The 18603-nt window shown below is 35.9% G+C and overlaps 1 protein-coding gene and 1 pseudogene across 1 annotated transcript; both read right to left on the reverse strand.

Moving 5' to 3' along the window:
• Nucleotides 1-4117: 4117 nt before the first annotated feature.
• Nucleotides 4118-5527, reverse strand: LOC106310097 (annotated as a pseudogene).
• Nucleotides 5528-8313: 2786 nt separating this feature from the next.
• On the reverse strand, nucleotides 8314-16635 carry LOC106311755 (CHD3-type chromatin-remodeling factor PICKLE). Its single transcript, XM_013749028.1, has 30 exons — nucleotides 16507-16635; nucleotides 15964-16114; nucleotides 15733-15870; nucleotides 15494-15648; nucleotides 15249-15413; nucleotides 14950-15167; nucleotides 14639-14871; nucleotides 14352-14564; nucleotides 14144-14251; nucleotides 14008-14058; nucleotides 13828-13927; nucleotides 13604-13746; nucleotides 13410-13513; nucleotides 13187-13325; nucleotides 12718-12887; nucleotides 12370-12436; nucleotides 12161-12283; nucleotides 11865-11974; nucleotides 11700-11781; nucleotides 10886-11074; nucleotides 10663-10810; nucleotides 10484-10586; nucleotides 10302-10376; nucleotides 10155-10219; nucleotides 9991-10067; nucleotides 9700-9830; nucleotides 9286-9619; nucleotides 9075-9207; nucleotides 8923-8996; nucleotides 8314-8839 (listed from the first exon to the last, which is right to left on the reverse strand). The coding sequence occupies exons 2-30, from the start codon at nucleotides 16102-16104 to the stop codon at nucleotides 8531-8533; spliced, it is 4098 nt and encodes a 1365-aa protein (XP_013604482.1). The 5' UTR covers nucleotides 16105-16114; nucleotides 16507-16635; the 3' UTR covers nucleotides 8314-8530.
• Between the last annotated feature and the right edge of the window lie 1968 nt (nucleotides 16636-18603).

Below are 18603 nucleotides of genomic sequence, written 5' to 3' on the forward strand. Positions count from 1 at the left end.
CTGTCAAATAGGTCTACTCTTTGGGTTGGTTTTTGCAATTGACCATTTTACGGGTTGCTTTCTATAGTTGAAAAAAATCTGTGATTTTGTACATGTAGACTTTCATTTCAGTCTACAATTTGAAAATGTTAGTTTTTGCAATTGACCAGAATTCTTCCAAGATTTGACTTTCAGAACAAGACTTCATCTGCAGTCTACATGTTTGAATTTTTTTGAAAGAGGTTAGTTTTGCAATTGACCAAGTTTGACTTCCAATCAGTAGATTGAAATGAACGTCTACGGGTGTGTAGACTTCTTGTGAAGTCTACTCTCAAATTCGACGGATTGGTTTTGCATTTGACCAAAATAAAAAAGTAGACTTTATATGCAGTCTACATTTTTTTTTTCTAAGATAAGAAGACTGCATATGAAGTCTACAATTTAATAAATTTTTGATTGCTTTTTAAACTTTTTGGTCAAACACAAAACTAACCTATTCAACGAAGTCAAAGTTTTGGTCAAATGCAGAACTGACCTTTTATAGACTTTGTTGGCAGTCTACATTTTGTAGACTTCCGTTGAAGTCTATTTTGAAAAGTCAAAAGTTTGGTCAAATGAAAAACTAACCTCTTTTAGGTCAATTGCAAAACTAACCCGTGCGTTGACAAATAGACTGCATCGTAAGTCTCCACGGAGGCGTAGACATACAAAAAGTCTACCGTCGCGACACAGATCTGAAAAAGAACGAAAACCATGTAAATAGTTACATTTTTCCTGTGTAAAGCTCGTTTCCAACCTTTTCAACCGTCCAAACTCCAAATATGAGCAAAAAGAAACATCTTTGACTATTCACTAATGAAGAAACTTGAAAATATGAAGTTTGTGATTATGAAAATGAAAGTTATGAGAGTTTTTTAGATGGAAATATAGAGGAGATGAGAGGAAATGAAGTTTTTTGGGTTGGAATGAGAAAAAAAACTGGTTGAAAATTGAATTCTTGAGCTTTAGAGCTCAAAAATGGTGGTTCATGGTGGTTGGAAAAATTGATGATGATGACATTTTTGTAAATAAGAAGAAATAGTTAGGGTGTATTTGGTTTTTTGTTAATTTCGAAATTAATAAAAAATTAAATAAAAATGGCAATTTTGTGAATAATTCAAAAACATAGGGATAGTATGAAAATTTTATTGATGAATAGTAATGACAAAAAAAAGGTTGGATTTGACTAGAAGTTGTGGGTTGGTTTTGAAAAACACCCTTTGTTTTAACCATAATTTTTCTTAAATCTGAGTTAAACTGTATAAATCGTTTTAAATTGGTTTAGATTGGTCTAAATCAATCTAAATTAGTCCAAGTCGTTTAAATTAAATAATATCTATACAAAATTTTGACTAATGTAATTTATATCATGTTCATCACTCTCAAATTTTCTATAATCAAAAGATGATATTTTTCCCTCTAGCTTTATTTCTTAATGCAATTTCACGAATTTGTTTTATTCTTTTAGTGTATCTATTTTTTATATTTCATCAAAGTCATCTTCTAACTAAACACAATTTACTTTAAGAAGTTAAAGTGTCCGCTTTGATACCAGCTGATGTATCAAAAGCTCAATAACACAAAGTTTTTGGTTAGTCTTGGTTAGTCTTGGAATGTTCGAAAAACTAAGCTTTCTTATCTCGTTGAGAATTCATTGCAAACGTAGAAGAGAGTGTTACAAGGAGTGCACAAAACGACCAAAATAACAATAAAGAAGATGAGCGTTGGAATTTTCCCAGGGGAGACAATTTCCCATAGTTTGATCGATAACTGCTTTGAGAGAAGTTGTACATTATGCTTATCTGAAGATCAGATTGTAACGTTCTTGCCAAATCAAGGAGACAGACGCTTGTAATATAAGCTTGGCAATAGATATAAGCAATGCATAAGAAGCCGACATTGTCGGAAACCAATCAACACTTTCAGCACGGATGATGAGTGGAGGATTAAGCAAGATTCTCTTTGCGATATATATGGTCCTGGAGAAGATACAATCAATTTTTTTTTAGCATGACTCTCCATTCCAGCATTACACAGCACACAATTTTTCGGAACTGACAAGTTATAGTTCAGCAGTCTATCTCGAGTTGGGAGCCTCCCAAGATAGACCTGCCAAGCTCAGAATTTTATTTTATTTTTGCTCCCACAAAAGTTTGACATCTTCTTCTTGTGAACTGCGAAACCTAAAGAATCTTTGTTTTTTTTCTATAGAATGTTTATTGTTTCCCCTATTTCCTCCTTAATCTTATTTTGCTTATTTAGTCACTGGTACTTGCTTTCTTGTCTTTTATAATTGCTTTTAAAAGTTTAACAACTCAGAATCTCATAAAAACCTTATCTTCTCGTCATTAACTTGACTTTAGCATTTCTAGTGTGGTGATTGTTTGGTCCTCTGTGAAGTCAATCATGCATATGCTACAACCTTTTTCACCGTGGACTTACAAATTTTGTTTTTCGGGTTTATACTCAAGCTGTAAAGATTTGAGTGATAGGTCTACGATGTGTTTCTTTTTCCAAGCTTCATCAATGTTTCGATATGCTTATACGATCAGGAACAATGTCACAATCATGGATGGTTCTTCAATGGTTAATGGCAAGCCTTTACGCCACTCCATCTCCTCACACCATCCGTAGTCTTACGTGAATTCGCTTGAGCCACAGTTACGTAATGTGTTTTTAGTGTCATCAGTATCTCACCTCATGGTCTTGCGGATTTATTGTGGCGGTGAATCTTTTTTTTTGTAGTTCTTAAATTAAATTATGTTGCGCATACATATATATGCTTTGTGATTCAGAAAAACTAAAAAAATTGAAAAATTCACTTGCAAGATTTTAATCAACATTCTTTACGCATTTCATTATCTGTTGAGATTTTGTTAAGCCCATGTCTAAATCTATATTATCTGATTAGTATGATATTGTCCACTTTGGACCTTAGAGGCAAGTCCGCATGGATTTACTTTTGGTTTCCTTCCCTAAATGCCTCGTACTATTAGAGTTGGACATCTCTTTATATATTAGACTTTCCTTTGTCTAATATCCGATGTGGGACTTAACTTGTTATCTCACATTCTCCCCCTCAAGCTAAGGATCACATCCATCTCGTGTGTTTCCTTCGGCGAATCATCTTTGGCACCACCTTGTACCAGTAATCGCAAGGCTTTCTTTTAGAATGTTTCTCCCACAACACATCACAGATTCCATGATCTTCTGACTAATATCTGCCAAACCTCATTTTTCTTCCATAAAGGATTTCGTTCTTACTTAAGGGTATTTTGGTCTTCTTGCAGATCTTCGTCAACCGCTCTGATACCAATTGTTGGGATTCTGAAACTCCGTGTCCAACTCTATATTGTCCTATTAGTACGATATTGTCCACTTTGGGCCTTAACCAAGCCCACATGGATTTACTTTTGGTTTCCTTCCCAAAAGGCCTCGTACTAATTAGAGTTGGACATCTCTTTATATATTAGACACACCTTGTCTAAACTTCCAATGTGGGACTTGGATTGACATCTCTCATTCTCCCCCTCAAGCTAAGGACCACACACCTTGTACCCTTTCCTCTAGCGAATCATCTTGGTGCCTTGTCGCATCTTCGACATTCGACACCCTTAGTCGCAAGGTTACTTTGAGTTGCTTTGAGGATGCTCTTCTCACAGTTCCAGAATCTTCTGACTAATCTCTGCCGAACCTCCCTTTCTACCTTGAAGGGTCACATTCCTACTCGAAATGTATTTTGGTCTTCTTGCAGATTTTTTGTCAAACCGCTCTGATACCAATTGTTGGGATTGTTAAACCCATGTCCAACTCTATATTATCTGATTAGTACGATATTGTCCACTTTGGCCTTAGAGGCAAGCCCGCATGGATTTACTTTTGGTTTCCTTCCCAAAAGACCTCGTACTATTAGAGTTGGACATCTCTTTATATATTAGACTTTCCTTTGTCTAATATCCGATGTGTAACTTACCTTGTTATCTCACATTATCATTCTAATCATCTATTCGGATACAAAAGAAAAAGCACCTAAAGGATTTTTCAAGTAAGGTGAATTAACAATAACTTTGGAACAAAGGACGAGCATGCCCATGTATGATTGATACTTTGCTTACCATTTTCCTCTTTTCCTTTGTTCTTTTCATTAACAATAATAATAAAAAAAATTCAAATAATGATGATGGGAATCAAGTCTTGACGCTTACGCTTGGTGACTTCTTGTCTTGAGCTTGTCTTTGACTTTTCTTAGAACCCGAAGAAGAATGATTACCAGTTGATTTTGCTCGAATGTGTGAACGATGATTATTATCAGATGTCGAAGAAGATGAAGAGGTAGAAAGTAAAGGACCTGACCGTGATGTGTTCATCATTTTTTCTTCTTCTTCTCTCCTTCTGAAAGCTCTTCTTTTACTACTCGTCTCACTTTTGACTCGTTTAGGCGTGGTGGTAACACGCAGTTACAGAGAACCCCTACACAATACCGTTAGTTACATTATACTTTGCTTGATGATGTTTCTTTGTACCCAAAACAACATACAATAATCACTATACCTAAGCGAGCAAGTCGGTTTACCCATCTAGGGATTGGTTTCTGAGTAAGTTTAACACAAACTTCATTACAAAAATGGTTGCAGTTTCTTGAGATGAGATTGTACTTGTTCCCTCGATACTCTTCAGCTAGTTTCTCCATATAGACTCTGACATCTCTCGCACACTTGTCTGTTTTACCGACGAGAATCGATTTCCTGAAGGTGAAACCAGGACACTTCTTTGGCTCCACTTCAAAGATGCCTGTGCTTGGATATTCATGTGCTCCAAATGCATATTCAACTCCATGAACTACATATACATCAAATCAAATCCAAAACGAGTCCATTACAGTCAATCAATCAAATGGATAATATTTGATTATATTATTGATCAAATTACGTTTGATGTTTTAATGTAAATATTTTTACAAGTTATTTTATGAAACATACGAAATATTTATCAAATACAAAATAATTAAGTTTAAAAAAAAACAATCAATCAACCATAAGTTCACATCACTAACCAAACAAGTAGAATCTAACAGGAAATGTCAAACCTAGAAACTGAGATAACTATAAACAAAATCAATAATAAAAAAAAAAACAGAACATAACTCACCTTCAACACCAGAATGAAAGACACCAAGTCCGAGCCAGTAGCCATAAGCATTCATAGGAGTTAGATCATAGACATTCAGGTAAACCGGAAAATGACCGGGTTTCTGCTTCCGCCTAACCGAACCGCTCCAGCACAACATCTCTCCCGCATCAATACATCACCGATCAGGAGCCGGAGAAGGGTAGATCCGGGATTTAAAGATGAGAGAACTTTTAAAGGTTTCTTTGTCGTTTCATCTTCTTCTCTTTAACTGTTTCTTGAGAAAGTGAAAGCGTGTCTCTATGTTCTGATTCTATTGTCTTGTGTCGATAGATGTTCTTCCACTTTACTTTACCCATCCGTTTCTGTTAATTCACTGAATCTGGTATTTGTTTTAAATACGGTAAAGATATTTTTATTTTTATTTGTGCAGTACTGGCACTGGTGGTACTACGTTTGCATTTATTTCGGGTCGTTTCTGTGAACGTTAACAAATTTGAAATAACAAAATATTTTGGTATTTTTCTACAAGAACACTATTTATGATAAAACAAATTTCGTATAGCTAAAAAAAAAAGTTACGTATAGCTATTTCTGTTTCAGAAAGTACTAGATTTTGACATGTGCAATCTCACAAGTGTTTATTTTCTGTTTTATAAACATAGATCATTTTTACTAGTGAGATTTTTCTGATCACTAGTGATATATATTTTTAACGTTAATCATATACCTAAATTTATTAATTTTATAATTTATATTTTATAAATTAATCTATTGTTTAAAACCGTCAGATGTATTTGTCACTTCTTATTATATATTTATTTTATTGTATTTGAATCTAGTTATTAAACAAATTAATATATTCATGAAAAAATATATTTAAAATTATTTTGTATTTAATTTATGCTAAATTATGATCCGCTCTTCAAAGGTGGATTTTCTTTTACCAATATCTTTTATGCTTCTTCATTTTAGATAATATATTATTGTATATACAAAAATCTAAGATATGTTAATTTTTAGACATGTAAAATATAGTTTACTAATTTTAAGCTGTTATGTCATCGTATTATATTTTAACATAACTAGTTTATATTTATGAAAATAAAATTTATAAACATATCAATTTAATATATTTTTATCATATTTAGTTCAGTATAATAATTGTATTTTAACATGATGATTATGATTCTAAAGTAGATAAAAATATGATAGAATTTTAATTTTTTATTTTATAAACGATAACTTAATATATATTAATGCATAATAATAGTTCTTTTCAAATAATGAAATAAGTGAAAATATCTACATAAACTTTTTGAAAATTAAGATATTATTAAAATATTTTTCAACAGATTTATTATAATTTTAAAATATAATATTAAATATAATTTTATATTTAAAATGGAAAGATATTATGATTAAAGTAGTTACAAAGATTTTTTACATGTATCATATAGTTTGCTAATGTTAAACCGTCTTACAAACATATTCTATTTTTATTTTTGAACATAAATATTTTATACTTATGAAAATAAAATATATAAATTTATTAATTTCATACAATTTATCATATTTAGCTCAATATAATAATTTTTAATATGGTTAATTATGATTATATAATAGATAAAAAATATGATACCGTTTTTATTTTTCATTTATAAACGATCACCGAACATATTAATTTATAAGAATATTTCAAAACTAATTTCAAAATTATTTAAAATAGTAAAATATAATTTTTGAAAATCAATATCTTGTTAAAATCTTTTTAAACAGATTAGTTAGAATTTTTAAATAAATATATTTATATTTAAAATGAAAAGATATCGAAAGATATTATGATTAAAGTATTTCAAAGATTTTATATATTATTAGCTTAGTAAAATACATTTAGTAAATATGTTAACCTAGATGAGCTTCCAACTTAAAACCAATTGGTGATAAGTGGATTGGCTCATCTATCTTACATATTGTTTAGGATCTCTTCCAACTATCGATCGGTGGGAGACTGTGTCTCTAATACGCTCCCTCGAGATGATGGTTCTTTGAGCGTCAATTTCGGAATGTTCGGACAAAAATCGATGGGCCAGCTTTGGACCAGATCAACGTGGATCGGGTTGGACTGTATGGATCGGGCTCTAATACCATGTTAAGTTAGACGAGCTTATAACATAAAATCAATTGGTGATAAGTAGATTGGCTCAACTATTTTATATTCTTTAGTTGTTAGCATTTTACATTTTGACTGAGCGTTTTAAACTAATGAGTGTGTGTGTGTGTGTTTAATTATAAGAAAAATGATTGATAATTTATTATATCACATAGCTATATATATATATATATATATATATATATATATATATATTAATAATAAGATATGTATGGTAGTAGATAACCACAATTCCAAGTTTTATCATATACTACTAGGCTCAGCTTATATAATACATAGGTCTTGTGCTTAGTAAAACGAATTCCAAAATTTTAGTTGCATCATTGTAAATTTAAAAATTAAAACCCTAAACTATGTAATTTTAACCAATCAGGACTCTAATTTTTTATGTAAAAATAAAAAAAAAATTCTAAGGCAAATAAGCTTTAAACACCTGCTCGTAGCCGGCACTAACAAAAACTAAATTAGGACTCATGAAATGTTGACCGAACAGTAAGCCATTTACAGTTATCTTTGGGTTATCGATCACAGTGGTCAAGCATACAAGAAGAAGGAGATGACATGCAAAAATGGTGTCTTTAGTCTAATATAATACGGCTGGAAAAATGATCACAACTGACTCAGAAGTAGAAAATGATACAATTAACTATTTTAAGATAGATTTACTTCTGTTGTTCAAAAAAAAAAAAAGATAGATTTACTTCTATATCACCAACTGATTTTGAAAATGTTATGACAAACGTTCATTCATTAATAATAGAACAAATAAATATGGTATTTACAATACTGACAACTGAGTAGAAGGTGCATCATGCATTCAGAAAAGCATCCAAATCAGATGGAATGACGATCCTATTTTCCAACAATCTCAGCTCATCCTTAAGGCATATGTTCTTAAAATGCTGACCAATTTTTTGTATACAAGAGAAGTTGATTCCCAAATATATTTGACAACTATCTGAATCTTAAAACGGAACGGCTAAGTAAAATGAGAGTTATGACCAATGTAGGTGATTTATAAATTCTTGTGTCAAAGGCTTAAGAGAAAGTAGAGGTAGGATCGGAGTCTTACATAAGGAAATAACACGAGTCTATAACAACATTAACTTGAGAAAATAATATAACTGTGTTCCTACTCCATGACCCCGTTGGTCTTGAATCTTAAAGATATACTAGTTGTTGTGTTGATCACGGACACTGAGGCTTCTCTTCTCATTTGGCTTCTTCCATCTTCACATCAACACTTCCACTAGCTTCTCCAGTGTTCTCCTCTCCCTCCAACACATTCAGATCGACGCTTGCTCTCAAGGGTTTTGTCTCTTCGACCGAGTCCATCTCAACATTGTTTAGGTTCGGCTTGGTGTCTTCATTAGACTTGAGTTGATCAGATGGAGCCGAAAGGATTCTGCTAATGTTAGATTCTATGGAACGGCAGCACTCACCCAGTTTGCCATTAGACGGTTGGTTGTTCACATATGCTTGGACAGATTCACGAGCGTTTTCATCTAAATCTTTGCACATCTGGATAAGAGCAGATAGAGATTAGTGTTGAAATGATTGTAGACATTAGAGCCTGCCACCAAAAAGATAAAAACGAATCTTACCTTGTTATAAAGTTGGGCTATCTCAACCCGCTCTTGGTTGTTGTCAGCAGCAGCAACCATAATTTCTTCTGAAGCTGCAGCGAGATTCATTCAGATTAGCTCACATTAGAACCAACAACTCCTAACCTAAAGGCAACTTGTGATGGACTTACTGATGGGCTCAGTCTTGGGAAGTGCCTGAAGCATTTCATCATCGACCTCGATAAAGCTGGCCCCCACTGTGTCAGTGACCTTTGGTTCAGCTTCTGGTTCTTCACTAGGCACAGACGATGAGCCGCCAAGCCCCTGCGCAACCAGAGATTCAATATAACTGAACAACGGCAAGCACAAGACATGCTAACAAATACGGACACTGCAACATACATAATAGTCCTCTGCATATTCGTAGTTCAACGCCTTCTCCAGAAGCAGAACTCGCTTTTTCACAAACTCGACAAGTCTTCTCTGCATGTCTCGGTAGTAGAACATGGAGTTTACTTGGCCCGCATCAGCAGGAGAAGCATTACTGTTCACCGTAACACCACCTCCATGATTCTGTGCTCCCAGATTGGAGCTTCCGCTACCGTTTTGCCCTTGCAAGCCAGCTTGCTCCGCAGCAGACAAACTTATGTGAGGGAAGTTCAGTTCTTTGCAGATAAGCTCTTGGATCCCCAACCCTTTGTCATCAACAATAGCTTGCCAGCGTCCGTACCCATGCCTAAAAAGATTTCAAGGAAAAAAGAAGGTAAATAGAAAATGACGAGAGAATAAAACCATATAGTAGTGAAGGATTCATACTTTAAAACAGCACGAATCATTATTTTGTCATGTTCCTCCTTCCACACTTTTCCACTTCTCAGTCCTGGGAATCTTTCAAGAATGCGGTTGGGGAAAACAGGTTTCCCTGGATGATCTTCTACAAGTTTCATCTGTCAGATGAAATCACCAAAAAATACTGTATTAACTACATTGGTACAGGTCAAACTATAGCCTTGAAGGAACATATACATATATAGTGCTACATTATAGACTCAGAAGACAATTCAGAAATAAAATAGAGAAGCGAATTTAATAGGATTATAGACTCACCTTCTCCTGTACAAGCATAAGAACAGCAATTCTGACTAGAACATCTTCAATTCTAAGTCCTTCCTTGGGCACACCATCTATAGACAAAGCCCATTTGCAATTATATTGCCATTTGATTCAACAATCACATTTGACAAGCAGTTCAAAAAATCAATTATAGTCACCTGAAAAGGTTGAAGAGTTTTCGTCAATATCTTCAGCAATGTGCTTCAAGAAGAGTACTCCGTATCTGAGAAACAAATCATCAATTGTCAACAACAGTGATGCGTCTGAAGAGAAGAGCATTAAAGAACTGAGTCAATAGTCAATACTCTTTTATTTCGTCATAGGTCTTCTGCTTCAAGCGAGGAACAAACTCCTTCCAGTCGTAATTTCCAACTCCAAACCTGCATATGTTTTTGCCAATGTACAACACAAGACTGAGGATATACTGATGCAAACAAACAGTCGAGTTTCTTGTGTCTAAAGGCCACTTATCGTAAAGAAGATATACCTCATCAACGTCTGTACAAAAATGGCCCTTTGACTCTGGTTGAAACCGAGTACTCTAAAAGACCTCCCTTCGCCTTCCATCAAAGGAGTTGGCTCCGAGTTATCTAAAACGCAAAAAAAATTAATAAACTGCATATCACTAGTTTTAACTTCACTTCAATTTTAAGAAACTGGTAATACCTCTGCCCTTTCTTCGGTATGGCCTTCTTCCCGTCTGAATTCCTTGTCCAGGTGCTTCACCATCTGTTGAATCGGCTTCGTAACTTTCATCTCCATCAGAGCTCACATCTTCCAAACCAGCAAGATCATCTTCTTCCACAGATACCAACTAGAGGAAATAATCAATAGAAGAATTAGAACAATGTTGTTACATTTGGACAAGGGAGAACAAGAAGACACAGACCTGTTTGCGACTTCTTTTCCTCTTTCCAAGAGCATTAAGCTCCTCAGCCTGCTGCACCTCAAATTTGTCTTTTAACAACTCCTCCCAATAACTTGCCCTTTCGCCTGCTGAAGATTTGTTTTCCGCAGCAACTCTCTGTGCCTCCAATGCTGCCGCCTCATTTTCATCTATATACTCAAAATTCGCCACCTAAACAGGTAGAAAATAAAATCTTTATAAATATAAGTAGCACTAAATAGAGATATTGTAAAACAATGTTTATGCATTTCAAGTGTTAAATAATCTCGAAACCGAACCATAAGAACCGCAACCACATTGCCATTTGATTCAACAATGTCTATAGCCTATTTATAATATATGATCCACTACATCACATGCCTTCATTTTACATCAAAATGTGCCATATGACAAAAATTTACAATAACCAACAATTAAGCAAAAACAAAAGAGGTAACATGAAGCAATGCAGGACACAGCATTATGTTCCAGCTAAGTCTAAAGACCACGCAAATCATTCATTCAATCACATATAATTCAGAATTCAAAGAAACATAACAAATTTAATAGGTTGAAACTGGCTCAAACAACATCAGAGCAAGCATAAACTTTTAAACCAACTCAGCATCACCAAGATCTTCAAAACTTAACATGTAACAGTTTGACAAGAGTGCGCACAACAGAGAGATTTAGATAAGCCACTCAGGAGCTGAATACCATGTAATATAGGAACACGATTATATAAAACTCCAATGGAATATCAAAACCAGTATTAAATGGTCAAGTTATGCTAATAGAAGAAGAAGAGGAAACAAACCTTAAAAGCCTTTAAGAATCCATTCTCCTCTTCATCATCCACTGCAACCTCCTCTGCATCTACGATATCACGATCAAGCAGCCTGCAGAACAGAAAATGAAGAAAAATAAAGATCGCAGAAATTTGAAAACAGGACAAAAGGAAGGCGAGTAAAGAGTACATTACTTGTCTATAGCCGCATCATCGTAATGAATTTTTCCGGACTTCCCTGCTTCGTCATCCTCGCTAGCAAAAAGCTCCTTTGAACCATACCTGATGATGTCATCTAACTCTTCCTAAATTGCAGACAGGAATATAAAACAAATAAGACTTGGTGAAAAACAATCAAACAAAGACAGAGTGGTGTTTTCATATTTTTATTTTCACGCAAACAAGTGGTGTTCTCCTTGATGTTTCTACCTTCTAACACCACTCTGCTGAGAAATTTTGTAAAGGTACATCTTCAAGCAAGAGAACTATACCTGATTGATGTTCTGTGTTTTCAGTTTCCCAACAACAAGATGCTCTAGAACCATCTTCTTTTTGGTCAACTGCATCATCCTTTCTTCAATGGTGCCTCGGTTTATGAGTCTGTAAATCATCACCTAAAGACAAAATATAAGGGTAACTTAGCAAAACAAGAGAAATACTGAAAGTGCAAGTTCGCACCGCTAAGGATAAAAGTTAAAACCTTATTTCTTTGGCCAAGTCGATGTGCTCTAGCCATAGCCTGTAGATCAGCATGGGGGTTCCAGTCACTACAGAAGCAGAAAAATGTGAGCAGCTGTTAACCATGACATAAACTGTCATCCACACAGAGGCTGATGTCTACTTCACTCACATTGTTTGCAAATAAAATTTTCTTCCGCTGCCTTAGAAACTTATATGTGTTCAGACAACGTTTTTTTTTTTTTTTGAGAAAACCAAGTCATTTGAAAATGAGCATTGTAAATCCAATTGACCCAAATAAGCTCCTCTAACTGCTTGACACTATAACTATGGGAAGCAGGAAATGATACTAGAACGATGAGATTCAAACCTGTCATATATGATTACTGTATCGGCAGTTGCAAGATTAATTCCTAAGCCACCAGCTCTTGTGGAGAGCAAAAAACAGAATCTGCTAGAGTTTACGGCATTAAACCGATCTATGCGTATTTGCCGCTCAGCTCCTCCAACCTTCCCATCGATTCGCTCATAGCTCCATTCCTGAAAAAGACAAGAAAACAAACTTTTAAATAAATGTGATACGAGAATTTTTCCTTAATTGCATTCTAAATACATGTGATAAAAGCAAGTCAGCAATAGCAATGGTAACAATAATGTTACTTCAAGAAATTCAAAACTAATCTTCGAGGGGATAAAGAAGTTATATTGCCGACAGAGAAAGTTACTAACTTGCCTATCCATGGTGACGCCTAACAAAACTAATTAGGGAAAAAAATCAGCTGATTGATTCTATAGTTGCCAAACAGATTTACAGAATAGTCTTCAAGCAAGTCAGGTACCTTATAGGAACAATAGTCTTCAAGCAAGTCAAGCATGTGCTGGAACTGTGTGTATATGAGAACTCTGTGTCCTTGCTCTTTCAGCTTGACCATCATTTTGTCTAACAGTTGCAGCTTTCCACAAGACTCCACAAGTTTCCTATGATAACAGTTAAGAAGAGGTCAATGCAAAAGTTAGCACAAGCCATAAAATCCGGCTCCGCTGAGGGAAATGAAATGTTACTTGAAAGCTTCATTTGCGTCGTGAATTACTGGTTCTACACCTTCCAGCATATAAGGATGGCAGCAAACTTTTCGCAATTCCATCATTATGTTATTAAGAGAAATCTGTAACAGGATTAAACATAGGCACAATCACCAGACATTACAGTACAAGTGGTTCCTACTCCAACTGAGAAAGTAAAAAGAAAAACTTACTTGAGCCCCTCCTTTTTTGGTCAATACTTGATAGTTACGGGACAAAATAGCCTTGTAATATTCTTTTTGCTCGCTGCTTAAATCAACACGCAAAATGAGCTCCTTCTTAGGGGGCATGTCTTTCATTACGTCTTTCTTGACCCCTGCAAATTACAATACAGCAGAGTTAACATCATAAAACTGTTACATTGTCAATGATTCGAAAAGATTGTTTTGGTATGTACTTCTGAGCAAATGTGGAGCCAACATTCTGTGGAGTCTTGAAATCTGCTCCTCCTGATTAATATCTTTGAACTCCTCCTGGAACTCCTCTAAACTGCCAAACTGCAAGTATAAAAGCGCAATCAAATACATAAAATTATCAAACTAATTTATCTCTCTGCTTATTTATCCTTAGGCTATACCTTCCCCGCGTCAAGAAAATGCATGAGCATGAAAAGTTCATCCAAGTTGTTCTGAAAAGGCACCACATAATCAATCATAGCCACATTAATATTTTTTGGCCACATGAATTGAAGGGGAACCAATCCAATGACAAACCTGAAGTGGTGTTCCTGTCAGAAGGATACGATGGTTACTTGAATACTGCGTCAACGAAGAGAACAGCTTCGAGTCCTTATTCTTCAGTCGATGGCCTTCATCAACAATCTGACCAAGATAATTCATACTTCATCGACAATCTAACCATGAAAGAGAAAAGAGAGATGACTGAAAGAGAAATAATGTCTCATTAGGGAACAAGAGTTACCATGCATTCCCATTTGATTGGTTTAAGAACTGCTGTGTCTAGGTTGATCATCTCATACGATGTGAGGAGGACATCAAACTTTATTCTTTTTTGCTTGTTTTCACTACTGCTTTGTCCAGATTTCTTCTTCTTCATCTTCTGCTGGCCTTTCGGGAAGTAAAACTCGTGTTCTCTAATAACGGCTCGAGCTTGCGAAGTGCCGAAATACATAACCTGACAGAGAAGATCATTCCATCAGCAAACAAAAAAAATACATACCATAAGAGGCACAAATGATGCATACATACCACATTCATCTGCGGGGCCCATGTGGCGAACTCTCTCTCCCAGTTCCTCAGAGTCGAGAGTGGAGCGATCACCAAATGCGGGATGAGGTTCTCCTCAAAAAGTGAAGCTAAAAGGGCAATGCTTTGAATTGTTTTGCCTAGCCCCATTTCATCAGCAAGGATAACATGTGTCTGCTTTGACCACGAGAAGCGCAGAAAATTAAGCCCCTCAAGCTGATACGGATGCAACAAACCTTCAACAGCAAGAAAGCAGTTAAGACATTGTACAATATCCTTACAGGTAACGCCTATGAAAGGTGATCCAAAAATACCTTTGAGGAACTCAGGACTATGATCAAACTGTTGAAAGTCTTTGGGATTTCTTCTATGGTCGACATCTTTACTACCTCTGCGAGTCCTGGAATTGATATCCTTGAACCTTTGGATCTCATTCTGGAACGTCGAGATGTCTGATTCCGATTCCCAATAACACTCATCATAAGAAAGCTCTTTATACTTTACGAGATATTGCTCCTCGCCATCTTCTTCTCTGTAACATATCATTAATCATGATTCAGGAAACTCAGTAGATGAAAAACGTCTAAACTTTATATTTTCCATCTGTTAAAACCTGTAGGCGAGAATCCGATCAACGGTGGTCCACTCAGGACGAATGGCGACGAAATCATCTTCGTTGTTGTTGGATGATTCCAGCTTCTGACGGTGAAAGTTGTTCACCCTGGTTTTTAGACGGTGATTGGTCTTATAAGCCTTGACAAACTCCTTCTCAGGCACCCTGTGATTTAGTAAAAGAGATATTATTTTACAAAAAAAGACATTTAAAACAATACAAAGAAAGAAAGAAAGAGACAGTACCAAGAGCAGTGAAGGTATGATAAACCCTTCCACTTGACGAGATACTGTTTCACAGAAACTTGCTTTGGTGCCGCATCGGAGGAGTCTTGTTCATCGGATATGGTAGGACGCATCTCACAGTCCAATATCTTATCCATCTCACTAAGAGGACTAACCTGCAAACATATTTTAATAAAAAAAAAAAACATTCTCAGTGAGTTCCATCATAAACACAATAACGAACAAATTCAATATCTTACGCATTCAGGGCATCTCCAATTCTCAACAGAAGCATCCTTAAGAGGCGGAATAAGGCATTTAGCATGGTAAGCGTAAGTGCAGGTGTTGCAGCTCACAAGATTTGCACTTTCGCCACAAGCTTGGCATGCATTTTCTTTCTGTGCATCCAGAGAAAACAACTAAAGAATTGAAACAGACAGAAACTAAGAAAGCTGAATTAATTAAGTAAGTAAGGGGAGAGACAAACAAACCGCGTCGGTTCTGACAATAGCCTCAACTTGCTCAAAGGTCCTGTCTTTTTTGGGAGCATAGTCCTCATCATCAGACTCATCTAGGTTGTAAACTGGTTTCCTGTCTGATCTTAAACGAAGCCTCTCCACTAAGCTACTCATTTTTTTTGGTCTGCATACAAAAATCTCAAGAGTGTATAAAACTTTTTCAGAATTAGGGTTTCTAATGGATGCAAAACATCAGAGTAAACTTCGATTTCCAAATCTACTGGATCGAGACAAAGCTTAAGCAAACCCTAACCCACAAGAAAAAACCCAGAAAAAATTATCAACTTTGAGTTTCTGAATGTAAGTAATTGAACTCGTGGTAACGATCCGTTCTTGCAATTCGTGGAAAGATCGAAACTTTCCAACATTTTTCAAGCTCAAATTGTACCAAAAGAAGCTGAGAGGAAAGGGGGAAGGAGATTGCGAAGTTCGCAAAAAGATTTAACGTTTTCCAGAAAAGCGGTGTGAAGAGAACGAGAGTGACTGAGTGAGAGAGAGAGAGAGAAGGAGACGGACCTTGGATATGTTGGGATCTGTTTCAGAGGAGAAGTAATCTCCCAAAACCTGAAAATCAGACAAGGCGGATTCTTACCGATAACTGTTGTTCTATTTATGTTTCGGTTTTACTCTTTAGGTTTTTAATATAAGAGAAGCAGAGGCCCAATAAAACGAAGATATTAAGTTTTTTTTTTTTTCCCCAAATTAAAGATTCATTCCAATGAAAAGTACTAGTTTTGTTACAAGAGAGCTGGCAGATAATCGAACATTTCCTAGACGAATAAGCCCACAGAAAGCGGCAGCTAGAACATACACATAAGCCCACATGTAGACGACAGATAGAACCCACAAAGAAGTGACTTACAAACACAAGACAAGAATTGAAGACCAAACTAAAGTAAAATGATTATCATCTACACCTAGGAATTAAGCAACCAACTTAGCAAATTTTAGAACTTGACGGAGGCTAATGAACGGGAATTATCGCTGCTGATCTTTGATCGCCACCCGATAACCTCCATTTCTCGCACCCAAGACACCACAACTTATCGCTGCTGCCCACGCCCGCCGACCGATAACGTCCAAGAACCCAAGACTTCATAACCCGACAAGTTTTCGATCAACACTACCTTCGGATACGGGTGTGACGCACTCACCAGCGCCCACTATCCCCTGAATAAAAGTCCAACTAACACAACATCGAAACCGAAGCCTTGCCCAATAGAACTCTCCGGAGTCACTCACGGCAAAAGAACTGAAGGAAAGCACTCACTAAACCCACCACCACTGGAAACTAAATCCGCTAAATCAATTGACCACCCAAGTAAAGCAACATCGATAACTACACTGGCCAAACCATATACTAACATGTGCTAAAACAAAACACCAACAAGGATGACTTACACAACAGACAAACCCAACACCACCGCTAAAACACAACAAGACCAATCGCATCACCATCCCAAAAAATGAAAGGTCTGAAGAGACAACTCGATAATAAGCCAACAATCTACACCGGAAGCTGACCTAAACCACAGGCCACCCAACCTCCACGGAGACCATGACCCAACACGAACTCCTCGAAACAAACACCACCCGCTAACCCAGATGCGAGCCCTAAGAGAATCTAAACCGCAGATCTACACAATACAAGGAAAATAAAGCTAACGGGACCGGCGGTGGCGCTAATGGAACCGCCACGCGCCGGTCACCGGAGGTGCAAAGGCGAGCTTTCGAGGGAGGTGGAAGAGAGGGATGAGAGGATAAGGGAGAGAGAACCAGGTATCACCCACGAAGATATTAAGTTAAAACCCATAAAACCGAGATATAAAAATTAAAAGATTAACTGAATATAAAATCTGGTTACAATATGTGGTTCTGGAAGCTATGTTAATTCAATAGTTTGATTAATGATTCATTAATGATTTTATACCATGAAATCTATTGTTCAAATTCCAAAGATTACAAATTATGTATGTCATAGAAAAAAGTATTACAAAAAATTTCAGCACGGTGAAAAAAGCGATTAATGTTGTAGTCATACATAAGTTCTCACAGAATATGTAGCATTGTCAGCTGTAGAATTGTGTATTTTATATTTTTCATAATTAAACACACGTTAAAATAGTTTTTATATGTGCACATGTTTTTTCAACTTATGTTTCCCTGTTCTTTTGGAATATCAAGACAAGACTTGTTACTGTTGTATGGCCAAATTCAAGGATAGCGAATACATCAGAAAGTGTGCAATTTGTTGTAGCTCGTGTCATCTGGATGTAGTTGAATGGTAGATGAATGTGCAAGGAAAAGATATGTCAAATAGTCGATGAGATACATCACATCAACGAATGAATAGCTCCAATAAGTGTATGGAATCCATGTGTATTGAACTAGTGTAAGATGTGTTCCACTATATGGTGTTCTATGACACTATTATGTTTAGAGGTGTGTGTGTGTGGTGGTATAGTGTGATGAATAATGCTTTTGGTGGCAAGGTAAGAACGCGGACTACGTTTTTGTTTTGAAAATGGTTATTTTGAATCGTTTTCGAGAAACACTTGAAAATAAAGAATGACCTGAGCCACATGTGATTTGGTTTTCATAAGAAACAGCCAT

The sequence above is a fragment of the Brassica oleracea genome, chromosome C8 (genome assembly GCF_000695525.1).
Source record: "Brassica oleracea var. oleracea cultivar TO1000 chromosome C8, BOL, whole genome shotgun sequence".
Lineage (NCBI taxonomy): Eukaryota > Viridiplantae > Streptophyta > Magnoliopsida > Brassicales > Brassicaceae > Brassica > Brassica oleracea.

What these genes read in the sequence shown, in the direction of transcription:
- LOC106311755 (XM_013749028.1), bottom strand. Translation starts at nt 16,104, where the DNA reads ATGAGTAGCTTAGTGGAGAGGCTTCGTTTAAGATCAGACAGGAAACCA. An exon ending in CTATTGTCAGAACCGACGCG is followed by an intron (nt 15,871 to 15,963) that starts GTTTGTTTGTCT and finishes CTGGATGCACAG; the next exon opens with AAAGAAAATGCATGCCAAGC. An exon ending in TCCCAAGACTGAGCCCATCA is followed by an intron (nt 8,997 to 9,074) that starts GTAAGTCCATCA and finishes ATCTCGCTGCAG; the next exon opens with CTTCAGAAGAAATTATGGTT.